This window comes from Lynx canadensis, chromosome D3 (assembly GCF_007474595.2).
Source record: "Lynx canadensis isolate LIC74 chromosome D3, mLynCan4.pri.v2, whole genome shotgun sequence".
Lineage (NCBI taxonomy): Eukaryota > Metazoa > Chordata > Mammalia > Carnivora > Felidae > Lynx > Lynx canadensis.
In genome coordinates, this window is record NC_044314.2 from 55752543 (window position 1) to 55768181 (window position 15639).

At 39.4% G+C, this 15639-nt stretch overlaps 1 protein-coding gene across 17 annotated transcripts in view; it reads right to left on the reverse strand.

Moving 5' to 3' along the window:
* The window catches only part of EPB41L3 (erythrocyte membrane protein band 4.1 like 3), a 146275-nt gene that overhangs the window by 40294 nt on the left and 90342 nt on the right, over positions 1 to 15639 (reverse strand). For all 17 annotated transcript variants that reach the window (XM_036064324.1, XM_036064320.1, XM_030336366.1 and 14 more), the window contains 3 exons: positions 10303 to 10407; positions 9088 to 9130; positions 1521 to 1596 (listed from right to left, as the gene is read on the reverse strand). In XM_036064324.1, coding sequence (XP_035920217.1) covers positions 1521 to 1596; positions 9088 to 9130; positions 10303 to 10407 — 224 coding nt within the window. The remainder of the gene's footprint in view (positions 1 to 1520; positions 1597 to 9087; positions 9131 to 10302; positions 10408 to 15639) is intronic.

Sequence of the window (15639 nt, forward strand, 5' to 3'; positions counted from 1 at the left end):
CTCTCTCTCTCTTTTTTTTTTTTTTTATTTAGCGGACTTTCTAGAATCCAATTGATAGGAAGATTAACTCTGAAGACTTACTACTTTAAAATCTGAGAACCTCCTCATTAAAAGCAAACAGCTTTCTATTCAAGGAATACAAAACATGTTCCACTTAATTTGGCCGAGAAATCATGCAAGTATCTCCATTAATAGCAGACTTATCTCCCCTGTTACTCTGCTTTTCAAGATCTATAGATCTAATACTAACTGCAGAAGACCCCAAGGTAAGTGTTAACATTGATGACGTTTAAAAATACTCTTCAAGGCCCAGCATAGAGGTATAATAAAATATACATATACCTTTCATATAAGAGATAAACTGTTAATCGGCTGATGCTGAAGACTATGATTAAAGTCTTAAGGTCCCCTTTAAATGTGAAGGAAACTCCACGTCATACAGACTCACTCTGTAAACATTGCACAAATAGATGGGAACTGTGCGTGCACTGCATTTCAAATCCAGGTGTATTTGGCTCTATAACCAATCAATTAGCCACAATTAAGTGGTTCCTCAATATTATTAAAAAGTTATCTTTAAATAAAAAAATCCCACATTTTCTTCGATTTCACGCACATGTAAAAGAAATCCTCTGTAACTATTTTTTGCCCTTCTCCTAACATGCCTGCTGGAATTATTTTTACTTATAGCAAGGCACCAGAGCTTTTCTGAGTCCTTTCCCTTTTCTGAAAAGCCCTCCAAGGAGGATGTGAGGCTTACACAGAAAACCCAGCACACATGGCACAACGTCACCCTGGCTGGCTGCAAACTGACTGCCAACCAGGGTGCGAGAGCCAGGGGTTCCAAGGCAGGATGCGGAAAAGCCCAGAACACACAGCAAACCCAGGCCAGCCTCATAAAGGAAACTCCTCTCACACCCAGAGCTCAGTCATCGCACAAGAATAGCTTTACATTCGATTCCTTTCTCTGGGTCTTCTTTCCCCAAAATGAATTAATCATTTTGTCTAGACAGGTCATGGAAAATAAACTCTTAAACGTACACGTTTATGTGTATCATACGTGTGCATGTATGTATCATTTTTTAAATCGCTGCTTAGATGCTTATGCCTTTTATATAACCAATCTGATACACGGCAGCTATTTTAAAAATGATACACACGTGAACACTTTTTTGACTCGGAGTTTGAGAGCAGGACTGCTAGAAATTGCTGTATCATTTAATGCTGAATCCCATCTACTGTGATCGTGGCAGGTGGATGACAGTTTCTCAGGGCTGTGTGTTTTCCCGCCACGGTCAGGCAGCGGGAACTATCAGCTTAGCACCAAAGATTCACTGTGAACAGACAGGATTTGGCAAATCTTCTCATCAGATGTTTGTTCTCACTCTGTTGCCTTTGGTTTGCCATTTCTGTGGGGATGACTGTGAGGTTACCAGACGTAAGCACGCTTTTCTCCGGAGAATAAAGAGAAGCAGCTTTCCCGACATGCCTGCCTTTTTTCAGAGCCAACTTTCAAATACCTGGTGATGTCTTCAGAGAGCTGGGCGGGGTCTGGTGGGTAAAATTTCACATTAAATGAAAAGTGCCAAGCACCACCTGCAGAGAGGAGACATTAGAATGGAACCTTAGAAAAGCCCTTTGTATTTCTTATTCTGATAGTTAGAACTGCCTCAACTCCAAGTACTAACACCTAGGCAACCTTTGCTCCCAAGTGGAAAACCGGAAAGTCTCCATCAAATGAGGTCCAGATAGGTCTGAAACTTCATCTAGTTTTTAGTCTTTTGCCCAAATCCTGTACTGGTGTTTCTAACTAGCTTGGAAATTGACTAGGCTTCCTCCCTTTCTCAGGGACAAGGGTAAGCCTTTGGAAGAGGGACAAAACAGGAATGGTACGGATAATCCTCAATCAGACAAGTCCGGAATTGACTGGTTCTATTGCTATGACATTTTGGATAGCTCACAGACCAAGAGTACAGGCACAATCCCATTTCCTTTGTCCTTCCTGCTTTGCCATTGCAGGTCAAATCCCATTACAATACATGGCAAGGAACCGTTCAAGATATTTTTTAACGGAAGGTTTACTGTAGTCAATATTTATGTGAGCTGCTCTCTAGGCTGCTGAAGATTCTTTTCTCACTTGGGGAAATGTCTGGTTCAAGAGAGGCCTGAATGTATTAACTGTACTTTACTAAGTTCCACACCTCCTTATGAGGCCACGACTTGGGCTGATGCTGTTAACGTCTTGCCTTTCTTTATCCTATGGCATCGACTTTCGGGCTCTCCAGCAAGGAAAAGAATCAACCAGGTGTCAGCTTACAGTCACGTACTCTCTGTACTGTCCACACTTCTGCTTGAAACGTTATTAAGCTCTACTCAACTCTCCGTTTTATTAATACTGTCTCTAATTGTGTGTGGTTTATCATTATAAACAAGGAAAAACAGCCTTTTCTTTTCTCCATGTACTTTCTAACAGATCACTCCTTTAATTCACATTCACTTCGTTTTTCTCTTCTGGCCTTTTAAGGCAGGACCTTATTAAAGTCTGGCTGTTCCTTCACCAGACATTTGCTCCCTCCGTGTAGTAACCACAGAAGTGCCACAGTGTAGACCTTGCTTATATTCTGAATGTGCTCCTGAAAAATTCCTCCCAGTCTCCCTGGCTTCCATGCTGGAAGCCTTTCCTCTACACCACAAGCTGCAGCCACTCTTTTCACTCTGGGATTCTGTGACCTCACACTCCAGCCCTTATGTTTCAGATATTCCCCAAAGATGCCCTAACACCCTCTTTTCCCCATTAATTGACTTCTGGAAACTTCTATTTTCTCCACAAGTCCTTTGCAAACATTCAGAAGAAAGGGGTAGCATTTTAAGTGCTAGCTGCTTTCTTTGGGTCACTCTCTTGCGAAGGAGGCAAACACTCTTAGCTGCAGAGGATACCTATATTCTATCTTAACGGCACAGGTACTTTTATTAGTTCTAGCATATTCTTTTTTTATTTTTTTTTATTAAAAATTTTTTTTTTCAACGTTTTTATTTATTTTTGGGACAGACAGAGACAGAGCATGAACGGGGGAGGGGCAGAGAGAGAGGGAGACACAGAATCGGAAACAGGCTCCAGGCTCCGAGCCATCAGCCCAGAGCCTGACGCGGGGCTCGAACTCACAGACCGTGAGATCGTGACCTGGCTGAAGTCAGACGCTTAACCGACTGCGCCACCCAGGCGCCCCAGTTCTAGCATATTCTTGATGCTACCATTCATATTATACTTAAAATTCCACAACTCCCTGAGTTGTCTTTTAAAGAAGTGGCATAAGGCCAGGTATCGCTGGCTGCTTAATATCATTTTTAAATCACTCAGAAAATATTACTGAAACATGGGCAGTAAGAATTATAAGCTATCGGTCAATCCAATATATTTCTAGTGATTATTCTTCCAAGTCCTTTTGTTACTTGAAAAATGGTCTGATCTGGTTTTACTTTCCTATTGATTCCTATTCATTTTCTGCTATGATGGATCTCCTCACTGCTTGCCAATGGTGAGGTTCATAAATGAGAGCTGGCTTCCCCCCAAGCAACTGGAAGGAAAGTTAACGGATTAGTTACGAGAAATGGATTTATTGCTCTTTTATAATTTTTATCCATTTCAAAGTATGCCTCGAATCCAATGAATAGTTTAGCAATGTAATTAAACAATCTCATGATAAATTTAAGATAAACATTCTAGGTTGGAAACTAAGACATAATAAAAGTAGAAGAAAGGTATTTCAATGCAAAAATCCTCACGGCGGGAAAATAAATTTCAAACTATAGTTGGCCTGAGGTGCTTGCTAAAAATGGCAATTCCTAGGCTCTACCCAGAGATTTTTTTTAAAATGTGCCTTTAGGGGCGCCTGGGTGGCACAGTCGGTTAAGCGTCCGACTTCAGCCAGGTCACGATCTCGCGGTCCGTGAGTTCGAGCCCCGCGTCAGGCTCTGGGCTGATGGCTCAGAGCCTGGAGCCTGTCTCCGATTCTGTGTCTCCCTCTCTCTCTGCCCCTCCCCCGTTCATGCTCTGTCTCTCTCTGTCCCAAAAATAAATAAACGTTGAAAAAAAAATTTTTTTAAATGTGCCTTTATTATTTCTTTTTCAATATATGAAGTTTATTGTCAAATTGGTTTCCATACAACACCCAGCGCTCATCCCAAAAGGTGCCCTCCTCAATACCCATCACCCACCCTCCCCTCCCTCCCCTCCCTCCCACCCATCAACCCTCAGTTTGTTCTCAGTTTTTAAGAGTCTCTTATGCTTTGGCTCTCTCCCACTCTAACCTCTTTTTTTTTTTTTTTCCTTCCCCTCCCCCGTGGGTTTCTGTTAAGTTTCTCAGGATCCACCTAAGAGTGAAAACATATGGTATCTGTCTTTCTCTGTATGGCTTATCTCACTTAGCATAACACTCTCTGGTTTCATCCACGTTGCTACAAAGGGCCATATTTCATTCTTTCTCATTGCCACGTAGTACTCCATTGTGTATATAAACCACAATTTCTTTATCCATTCATCAGTTGATGGACATTTAGGCTCTTTCCATAATTTGGCTACTGTTGAGAGTGCTGCTATAAACATTGGGGTACAAGTGCCCCTCTGCATCAGTACTCCTGTATCCCTTGTCTACCCAGAGATTTTTATTCAAGAGATTTGGTGTACGGGCCCAGGAACTTGTGTGTGTGTGGTGTTTTTTTTTTCTTCTTCTTCTTCTTTTTTTAATGTTTAGTTATCTTGAGAGAGAGTGAGAGACAGCATGAGGAGAGGGGGAGAGAGAATCCCAAGCCGGCCCCACACTGTCAGCGCACAGAGCCCGACATGGGGCTTAAACTCACGAAACGGTGAGATCATGACCCGAACCTAAATCAAGAGTTGGACGCTTAACCAACTGAGCCACCCAGGTGTTCCGGAACTTGTGGTTTTAATAAACCCCCTTGTGGTTTCAAGACAGGTGGGCTTGGGGACCATACTTTGAAGTGGGATGTTTAAGGAAACTACAATCTATCCCCCATCAAGAAAAAAAAAATCTAGTTAAATGAGGCATAAGATTTGAAATTAACAAGAGAGGCAGATTACGGCTTGAATATATATTCCCATAAAGAATCTTATAGAAACCAATCAACTGGGAAACTATGATTGTGTAATGATGGGCTCACAAGCCTGAATCTGCTCAGATGATGGCCCTGGTTAGAAACAAGAAACCACTTGAACGTGTTAAAATGATATTCCTAAAATGTTAACACAGGATTTCATCACAAATTTATGATAGAAAACTATGAAACTGAAGAGTTCATTCTTATAGAAAATTCTAACTTAGTATTGTATGGCTACCAAATCTTGAATTTTTAAGTATGCTGCATTCATGGCATAAAATTACTATAAATTACTATATACACTATATAGATCATATACTCTATAGCATGAAATGATTATATTATAAATATATTTACATCACAAAATACAGTATTTTTAGAAATTTTAACATCTGGTCTGCATTAAAATGACTAGAATTATAATTTTTTGATAAGAACAAACTCTTCAGTTTCAGAATTTTCTATTTCTCATCAATTAGTAACTTAAAGTCTTTTTAAAAAAATGTTTAAATGTTTATTTTTCATAGAGAGAACACAAGGGAGGGGGGAAGAGAAGACAGAGAGGAGACCCAGAATCTGGAGGAGGCTCCGGGCTCTGAGCTGTCAGCACAGAGCCTGACGCGGGGCTTGAACCCACAGACCTTGAGATCATGACCTGAGCTGAAGTTGGTCCCCCAACCAACTGGGCCACCCAGGCACCCCTGTAACTTAAATTCTTAAGTAACTTAACATATCAGGTTGATTGCCCTTCTCTGAGAAGACCTAGTTCTAAAATATGCATGTATATGCGTTTTAACTGAAGTATATTTGACACTCAATGTTACATTAGTTTCAGATGTATAACATGGTGCTTGGACAACTCTAGACATTATGCTATGCTTGCTCACAAATGCAGCTACCATCTATCACCACACATCATTATTACAATCCACTGACTATATTCCTTACATAGTATCTTTCATCCCTGTGACTTATTCATTCCACACCCGGAAGCCCCTATCTCCCACTCCCCTTCACCCATTTTGCCCATGACCACCCCCCCCCACCTCCCCTCTGGCCACCATCAGTTCTCTGTATTTGTAGATCTGTTTCTGCTTTGTTTATTTTGTTTTTCAGATTCCACACAGAAGTGAAACCATACGATATTTGTCTTTTTCTGACTTATTTCACTTAGCATAATATACTCGAGGTCCATCCATGCTGTTGCAAATAGCAAATCTCATTCTTCTTTACGGCTGAATAATATTTTTATTTTACACACACACACACACACACACACACACACACACACACACACACCCCACCTCTTCTTTATTCATTCATTAGTCCATGGACACTTGGGCTGCTTTCATATCTTGGCTATTATAAATAATGCTGCAATAGGGGCACCTGGGTGGCTCAGTTGGTTGAGCGTCCGACTTCAGCTTAGGTCATGACCTCGTGGCTCATGAGTTCAAGCCCTGCGTCAGGCTCTGTGATCATAGCTCAGAGCCTGAAGCCTGCTTCAGATTCTGTGTCTCCCTCTCCCTCTGCCCTTGTCCCCCTCACACTCTGTCTCTCTCTCAAAAATAATAAACATTAAAAAAAATTTTAAAGAAAAAAATAAATAAATAAATAAATAATGCTGCGATAAAACATAGGGGTGAGTATATCTTTTTAAATTAGTGTTTTGGTTTTCTTTGGCTAAATGCCCTGAAGTAAAATTGCTGCATTATATGTTAGTCCTATTTTTAGTTTTTTGAGGAACCTCCGTACTGTTTTCCACAGCGGCGGCACTGATTTATATTCCCACCAACAGTGCACACAGGTGTCTTTTCTCTGCATCCTTGCCAACACTTGTTGTTTGTCTTTCTGACATTATCCTTTTTAAAATTTTATTGTTGTTTTTTTCTTATTTTCGAGAGCGAGTGAGCTGGCAAGCAAGCATGAGGGTGTGAGCAGGGGAGAGGACCAGGGGAGGAGAGAGACTCCTAAGCAGGCTCCGTGCTCAGCACAGAGCCCGACACAGGGCTCGATCTCACAACCATGAGATCATGACCAGAGCCGAAATCAAGAGTCAGATGCTCAACCAACTGAGCCACCCAGGCGCCCTGGTATTAGCCTTTCTGACAGGGGTAAGGTGATACATATCTCCTTGTGGTTTTGATCTGTATTTCCTGGCTTTCATTTATATTTATGAAAAGGAGATGATGGTACAATAATTCCATTTGATTTAACAGTTCTTTGCGTTGATAGGATGTAAATTTTGTGGAAAGAGGGCACGTTGGTGCATGGGAAACAATAAGGAATACAGATAAAAATACCAGATTCAATTTAAAAAAATTCCAATATTCCTTGTTTCCTCCCCTATCTGCAGGATTATCACTTAGTTTTCTTTATGTTGCAGTCACAAGTATCGCCTAAGCTGCATGATGAAAATATCCTTTAAATCTCAGTTCTGATTGCCCTGTTTCTTCTCTCAGAGGACAGGATAAATGGGACGTTAAGGAAAAAGAAAAGAATTCCATTAGCAAGAGAGAAGAAAATAGATGTTTATACAGCTTTTCTTCTACCAATATTGTGACTTATCCCTGACATTTAATATATTTTCAAAGGGCTTTTTGTGACAGCAAATCACCCAAGAAAGAAATAGCATTTCATTAATTAGATGAATATAGAAGACTTTATGGGCAACATATTAGGATACATATTCAACACATCTGCTTTTAGTAACTCCATGAAAAAACTCCATGAAAAACTTGATTACCAAGTTTCTTATTAGTAAATATATCAAATTTCTCCTAAAAATATGATAAACATGTTTAGCTGTATACATAATCATTAGTCTCTCTAATATCTACATTACAGTGACTTTTTTTCTGAGAGATCTACTATTAAGCCATTTCACTACTCATTACTTTTTATTAGAACATGGTGTGTTCTGATATCTCAGCACATTCAAAGGCACCGGAAGTCCTTGATAAATTTCTACAAGTAAAATTCGGGGTCAAAGAACAAGCGCGTTTTAAATTTTAATAAATACTGACCCAGTACCCTCTTTAAAGGGTTGTACCAATTCACACTCTACTAGCTGTGCACGTAGCTGCTAGTGCAGTGCGTTAGTAAACTTGTACAATCTTTGTTAACCTGCGTAAGTGAAAAAGGATGTCTAATTTGCATTTAACTATTAGTAAGATGTCGCAACTTGTCTCACACTTTCTAGCTACCTGTATTTCAGTTTCGTGGGCTGTTCCTGCAATTGTTTTGTCTGTTAGGAAATATGCATTTCTTAACTCGCCTTTAGGGACCAAGAACAGAGGTTGTTGGGGCGCCTGGGTGGCTCAGTCGGTTAAACGTTCGACTTTGGCTCAGGTCACGATCTCAATCTGTAGGTTCGAGCCCCGCATCGGGCTCTGTGCTGACAGCTCAGAGCCTGGAGCCTGTTTTGGATTCTGTGCCTCCCTTAATCTCTGCCCCCGCATACACACACACACACACACACACACACACTCTCTCTCTCTCTCTCTCTCAAAAATAAACATTAAAAAAAAAAAAAAAAGAAGAAGAATAGAGGCTGTTACCAGATAGTAAACTTCAGTCTGACTTGTTACTCTATTTCTCAACTAGTCAGTGACTATTACCTTTAACTTGACTTTTATACTTTTGTGGCAGTTAGGCTTAATTAACATTAAGTTTGGAACTTTTAAATGGTTAATTGTCAACTGCAGTATCACCTGATTAAATCACATGTCACACTCTGTGCACAAGCAGGGAAATAGGTCAAATGTCAGAGTCATTTTATTCCTGAGCTGTGATGATTAAAAATGGGTATTTAAGCCAGGCCAACCTGTCAAAGATAAAATTTGAGATCTTAATCTTTTAAAAAATCAGTGTTCTCACTAGCTATGTGGGTATGGGCCACCAAGTCAGACAACCATGCTCTCTGAACATCTCATTTCGCATCTCCATGTAAAATAATCCAAAAGAACTTACTTCGAATCTGTTTTTTTATTTCCTTAGCAGGGTCCAGCCAATTCTGAAAAGAAAATGACAGTTTGATTTTGAACCAGAGAAAAATAAAAATAACTTCACGATGCTCAGGTAGAGACATGCACTAAGCCTATCTGAGAGGGAACGGTTGCTGGCAGGCCCTTGGACTTACGACCTTCCCCCACCTCTGGTGCCCCTTCCCCAGGCCCTGCGAGGGCTCAGGCACCAGTGTGACGAGACAATGTGTGTGTATGCACAATTCATGCATGACAAGATAATTTTCTTTTACAACACTACCTTCAAAGATTCGAGCCAGTGCAGAAACAGAGGAGAAATACAATAGTGGATTCTATGTTCAAAGAAGTTACTAGAATAAATTAAAGACACATGTAGGTTGACATACTGATGCCTTTGCCCACAGAGTGACTTCTGTGGTTACAGATTCTTAGCCACAGTGTTCTAACAAATGAACACTCACTTGAGATTTATTATTTTCCTCATCAGAAAACTCAGATGTTTAGTAACGAAGTTAGACATTGTTCAGTGAATTGGGTAGGTATTAAGTATGATTCAATGCACAACGTCAAAACAAAGTAACATCTATGAGCAAAATTTCTGTGACTTGGTTTCAAGCACGAATACAACAGAAACAATTTCTTCTTCTTTATTTTTCAGGTAGTTGTGGGAATCAGTGAGACAAAGCCCTGAATAGACTGTATTACTCAGGTGTAAGAGTCTATAGAAGTATTACGTTAAACACCTGCTGAATACATTAGACAGGGGTCTGGTCAGCAAACGACCCGTGTCATAGTTTGATTTTGTAAGGCTATGAAAGCATACAAAGATGAATTAAGTACGGGACATCAGTCAGGGAATATGTTTTCTATGTTAGTTAGTATCAATATATTTGATTTTCATGGGCTCAAATCCACTGAAAAACATCATCCAAGAAAAGAACCATGTAAGATGCTTTCCTGGAACCATAAATAACTCATGTGTGAAATACCGACTTACTGTTTCTGGAATATTCAAGATTAAAGGAAGTTATCAATAATATCTTTAATAAAGAAATGAGGTGATTAACAGCATGTTGGGACTCAAAGGTGTAAATGTGGGAGGATGAGGGAGATGGAGAAAATGATCTACCAGTTCAGTTCTCACTCCCTTTCTTGCAGCAATATTCAAGACATACGTTTTGTATTGCTTTTAATGACTCACCTTCTGGTTTTCGGCATCTCGATACGTAAGCCCAAAATAGTCCTTTTCTAGCAAGTTCAGATGTTCACATACTTTATCAAAGAGCACTTGGCCTCTGGAGCGTTTCTATGGAAAATAAAACAAAAACAAGTCAACACACAAAGTTCTCTCAATTGCCACGGATAAGAATCAATAAAATTTGAAATATTGCTTGCTGTAACTGTTCAGTACGTGACACTCAAGTCTGACCACTTCACCATCTCCTAACTAGTGAAAAGGTTCAATAACGTGGGCCCACGCCTACAAAATTCTGCCCTGACAACCAACTAGTGAAACCAAAACTCACTGGTACCGCTGAGTGAGTTCAGGCAACCTGCTGATGATTTCGAAATAGAAGTAGCTGGGGAAATGATGTGGGGCTTAGAAGCCTCAACTATCTTGTGAAATAGAAAAATCTTGAGAGTGAAAGAGTACAAAGGACCAACACAAGCCGTGTTTCAGAATGCCCTAACTCAGTCCCCACACGACCAGATTTGAAGAATCGAACCCATCCCTTATCTTAGGCAGACTTCCCCTTAAGACTTCCTATTCCAATGGTTACTTAGAAATTCTAGCTACCGATTGCTTTCTAAAGCCCATTAACTTCACTGGTTTATTTTTACAGTTTTTTTTTTTTTTTGGTCACAAATTTCAGTTTTGTATTACAGTGTTCAATTTTCTCTGAATTTCTTTCTGAGAAATCCTTCCTATTAAACATTAAATGTTCATGGGGCGCCTGGGTGGCTCGGTCGGTTAAGCGTCCGACTTCGGCTCAGGTCATGATCTCGCGGTCCGTGAGTTCGAGCCCCGCGTCAGGCTCTGTGCTGACCGCTCAGAGCCTGGAGCCTGTTTTAGATTCTGTGTCTCCCTCTCTCTGACCCTCCCCCCGTTCATGCTCTGTTTCTCTCTGTCTCAAAAATAAATAAAAAAATGTTAAAAAAAATTTAAAAAAACATTAAATGTTCATGAAGTTTAAACATTTTAGTTATCGTTTATACATATAAGGTATAAAAGATGGACATAGATCATTTATACATATAAGATGTAAATGTATATATTTATACATATAAGGTATCATTATACATATAAGGTACATATACATATCATTTATACATACATACACATAACTAAACATTTTAGTTATCATTTATACACATATACATGTGTATATGTTATACATCTATATAGTTATCATTTATACATATATATATCATTTATACATATAATCATGTACATTATCATATACATGATAAATGTATATCATTTATACACATATATTAGTTATCATTTATACACTTATACATATATATTTTAACCATAACACAGTCATTTGGAGAAGAGAAAAAGGTAGTCATCTGAGGGAAAAAAAAAGCAACTATCTATTAGCTTAATTTACTGTGATACCCAGTATCATATTTTCATGGGATCCTTCAAAGGTCTCTCAACCTGGTCTTGGAGACAGAGATGGATTAACTGGCAACAATTAAATTATGTTTCATTTGGATAGTGCCAGCATTTCACCCCAATACATTAAGCACATTTACCGCTAAGATTTAATACAGTAACAATGAGAGATAGGAAAATTGATAAACACTGTGTATGCCAAAATAGTAAAAATTCAGAAACCTGTAAGTGCTGTTTATTACTAAGCAACTATAATGATGTTGGAAGTAAATTGCTCAGCCCCCTGAAGCAGGACTATTTAGGAAAAAAAAGATAAATCTATGATACAAAAGTAAAGCCTAAATTGTATCTCGCTAAATACTCAATGATGTATTTGAAAAAAGTTTAATAATGCATGAAAGTAGCAAAACTACATTGTTGCATGGATATGAATAAATGGTATGACAATGAAATGCTGTTCACTGGTTTGAATCTTTTATTTAATAAACAGCATATCATCTCTGAACGTCGAACAAATTATAAAGTTTTCATAAAAATTTGTTTCTTCCAATGCCTCTACTGGTATTATCTTCAGTTTACAGACAAGAACCCAAGTTCAGGAAAGGCAGATGAGAGAGGCAGCATTATGTAATGGCCGAGTGGTGGCTTTAGCAGATCAACCTGGGTTTGACTCCTCATCAGGTCCTTTGCAGCTATGTGAGCCTCTCTGTTTTTCCCTCTGTCAAATGTGTGTGGTACCACCCTCTTCTTTGAGATGGCTGACATTCAAATAACACAAGGAATTCAAACTTGGGCCAGTGATGGCACATATCAAGCATTCCATAAACATTAGCTCTTCCAGCCCAAGTGACTGACACGGGGCAGGGTACATAACGTGGAACTTACTGTGTATGCATTTTTGCTGACGGAGCACATAGACAACTCCTTGTGGTGCCAACAGGCAGTGCAGTCTTAACGTGTCCCGCGCTTTCTTTCGATAGTTAACTGCCTGCTTACTACCCAGACCACAATATTTACACACACGCGCTCTCCCCCCACCACCCGATACACCAGAGTCTGGCCCAAGTACTTTCTCAATAAGTAGAAATAAAACAAAGCAGAAACAAATAAAGAAACTCTTCTCTACAGAGCCTCCTATATTCTCTGACCCAGCAGCCCTTCAATGGTGGAATCATTTCTGGATATGCCGCAGGCTGCCTTGGGCATTGTCTTAGCTAGCGGTCTTCTGCCTGCTGTGGTCTTCCTTTTGTCTAGCAGGTGGCAGGGATTAGCCGAAGGACAGACCACTGTACTAACTAGATCTTACTTTTCTGGCTCCTCACAATTTGCTTTCTATCAATGATTCAAAGCTCTCTCTTGAATCGACCGGATTTTTTTCTCACCGAATATTTTGAGCCTATTTTGAACATTACAAACAATTCTTAAGACAATTACATAGTGGCCGATTCTTTACGCTGGCGTTTGTTTGTCTGTCCCCCCTAAGAAGCAAGATCAGTTGTCTGGGGTCTACTGGAGATGGCTATCGTAAACCCTAAAATTCCTACCTCCTCAATATCACCACAACCCACCAGCTAGCTAGATGACGCTGGAAGAGCATTTTAAGTTACTTGGGTCCTCATTTCCTCATCCCTGAGTGAGGATACAAGAGTCTGTGAAGCAAGGGTGCCATGGGCTCGAGGCTATGACTGGGTCCCCTGTGTCGTGGCAAACATTACTAAGGAGTACGAGGCTCTTTCCCACGGAGCCCAGATGTGACTTCAGCACCCTCCTGCATGTGGGAGGAGAAAGACTGCCAGTGGACAGAGTTGGATTATTTTCCAGCCCTCGATAGGATTATGCCCAACTCTCCCAAATTCTTGACTCTTCTAATTCAGATTATTATTATTTTTGTACACTGTTCAACTTTGCAAGGCAGTTATTTCTACTTAACGATACTTGTGTGTATCTTTAGGTAATAACACCTAAAATACAACTAAAGCTCAACAATCAGACTGAAACTTTTAAATAATTTACATTAAATATTTAGTTACTGAAGACATGATATTCATTAAGTGATCAAATCTAATCTAGGTACTTTGCTGTCATTAGGTGTGTTTATATATAGCCATAATGAGTCAGAATTGAGTAGGTTAAATAAATGTTGACAGGGGTTTTTCTAAATTAATGGATAATTTACCTAACCAGAGACGATAATAGTTTTCAGTCTTGTTTGCTGTTTCCTATGAGTTAAGTCATGTCTCTGACTCAAGGGCATTCATAGCTCAGACCGTTGAGTATTAACCCCTGAACATCCAGAAAAGTCGATTTTGCTCTCCTAGAGTAACAAACCAATGGTGGATTGCCTTCTTTCTGTCCTCTTTTCACCACTAAAAAGTGAGGTTTCTGTTTCTGATAAAGTAAATGGGGATATTACACCCCAGGAGTCAAAGACTTCAAATATCTAAAGAATGGTAAATTCCCCAAGCAATATGAACAGTTTTCCTTCTTAACTATTTTAATTTATTTCTAAATTGACTCATGAAAGTGTTGAACATTAGGAGAAACGCGTCAAAAGAGAAAAACTTTAAGAGAATGAAGACAAGCCAAAGACTGGGGGAACATATTTGCAAAGTCATATCTGATAAAGGACTGGTATCCAAAAGATACAAAGAACTCTTAAAATTCAACAATAAGAAAACAACTAAATTAAAAGCCGGGCAAAAGATCTGAACAGATGCTTCACCAAAGGTATCCAGATGTCAAGAAAAGCATGTGAAGAGATGTTCATCATCATATGCCATTAGAGAATTGCAGATTAAAACAAGATACCACTACACGCCTATGAGAATGGCTAAAATTCAAAACACAGACAACGCTAACTGTTTTCAAGGGTGTGGGGCAACGGCAATTCTTATTCCTTGCTGGTGGGAATGCAAAATGGCACAGCCACTTTGGAAGACAGTCTAGCAGTTTCTACAAAACTAAACAGACTCTTAATATGTGATCCAGCTATCATACTCATGTATTTATGTATATACAGAAGCCTGTACATCGATTCTTATAGAAGCTTTATTTAAAACCGTCAAAACTTGGAAGCAACCAAGATGTCCTTCAGCGGGTGAGTGGATAAATTCTGTTACAATCCAGACATCGGAATATTATTCAGCACTAAAAAGAAACGAGCAATCAAGCCATGAAAAGACACGGAGGAACCGTGAATGCCTACTACTAAGTGAAAGACACCAATCTGAAATGGTTGTATGTATGATTCCAGCTATATGACATCTTGGAAAACGCAAAACTATGGAGACCATAAAAAGATCAGCAGTTGCCAGGGGTTAGGGAGGAGGGAGGGGTGAACGGGTGGAACACAGAGGATCGTCAGGGCAGTAAAACTACACTGGATGATACTATGTTGGTGGCTACGTGTCATTACACATTTGTCCAAACCCAGAGGCTATACCACACAGAGTGAACCTTAATGTTAACTATGGACTTTAGGTATAATTGTGTATCAACGTTGGTTCATCAATTACAACAGATGTAGCACACTAATATAAAATGTTAAAACCAGGGAAAGAGGGGAGCAGGGAGAAGAGAGTTTGAGGGGGTTATATGAAAAGTCTCTGTACTGTCTGCTTCATTTTTCTGTAAACATAAAACTGCTCAAAAAAGTTCTATTCATTGAAAGGAGAAGAACAGGGACAAAAATACTTAATGCCTTATTTTAAATGGTTAATAATTCATTAAACACTAAAAAAGGTTAACAAAGTTGAGCTCCAAATGATTTTATTTTTATCACGAGTAAATGAAAACTTATTTTTTTTACTTTTATTTTTAAATTTACATCCAAGTTAGTTAGCATAGAGTGCAACAATGATTTCAGGAGCTGATTCCTTAATGCCCCCTACCCATTTAGACCATCCCCCTCCGACA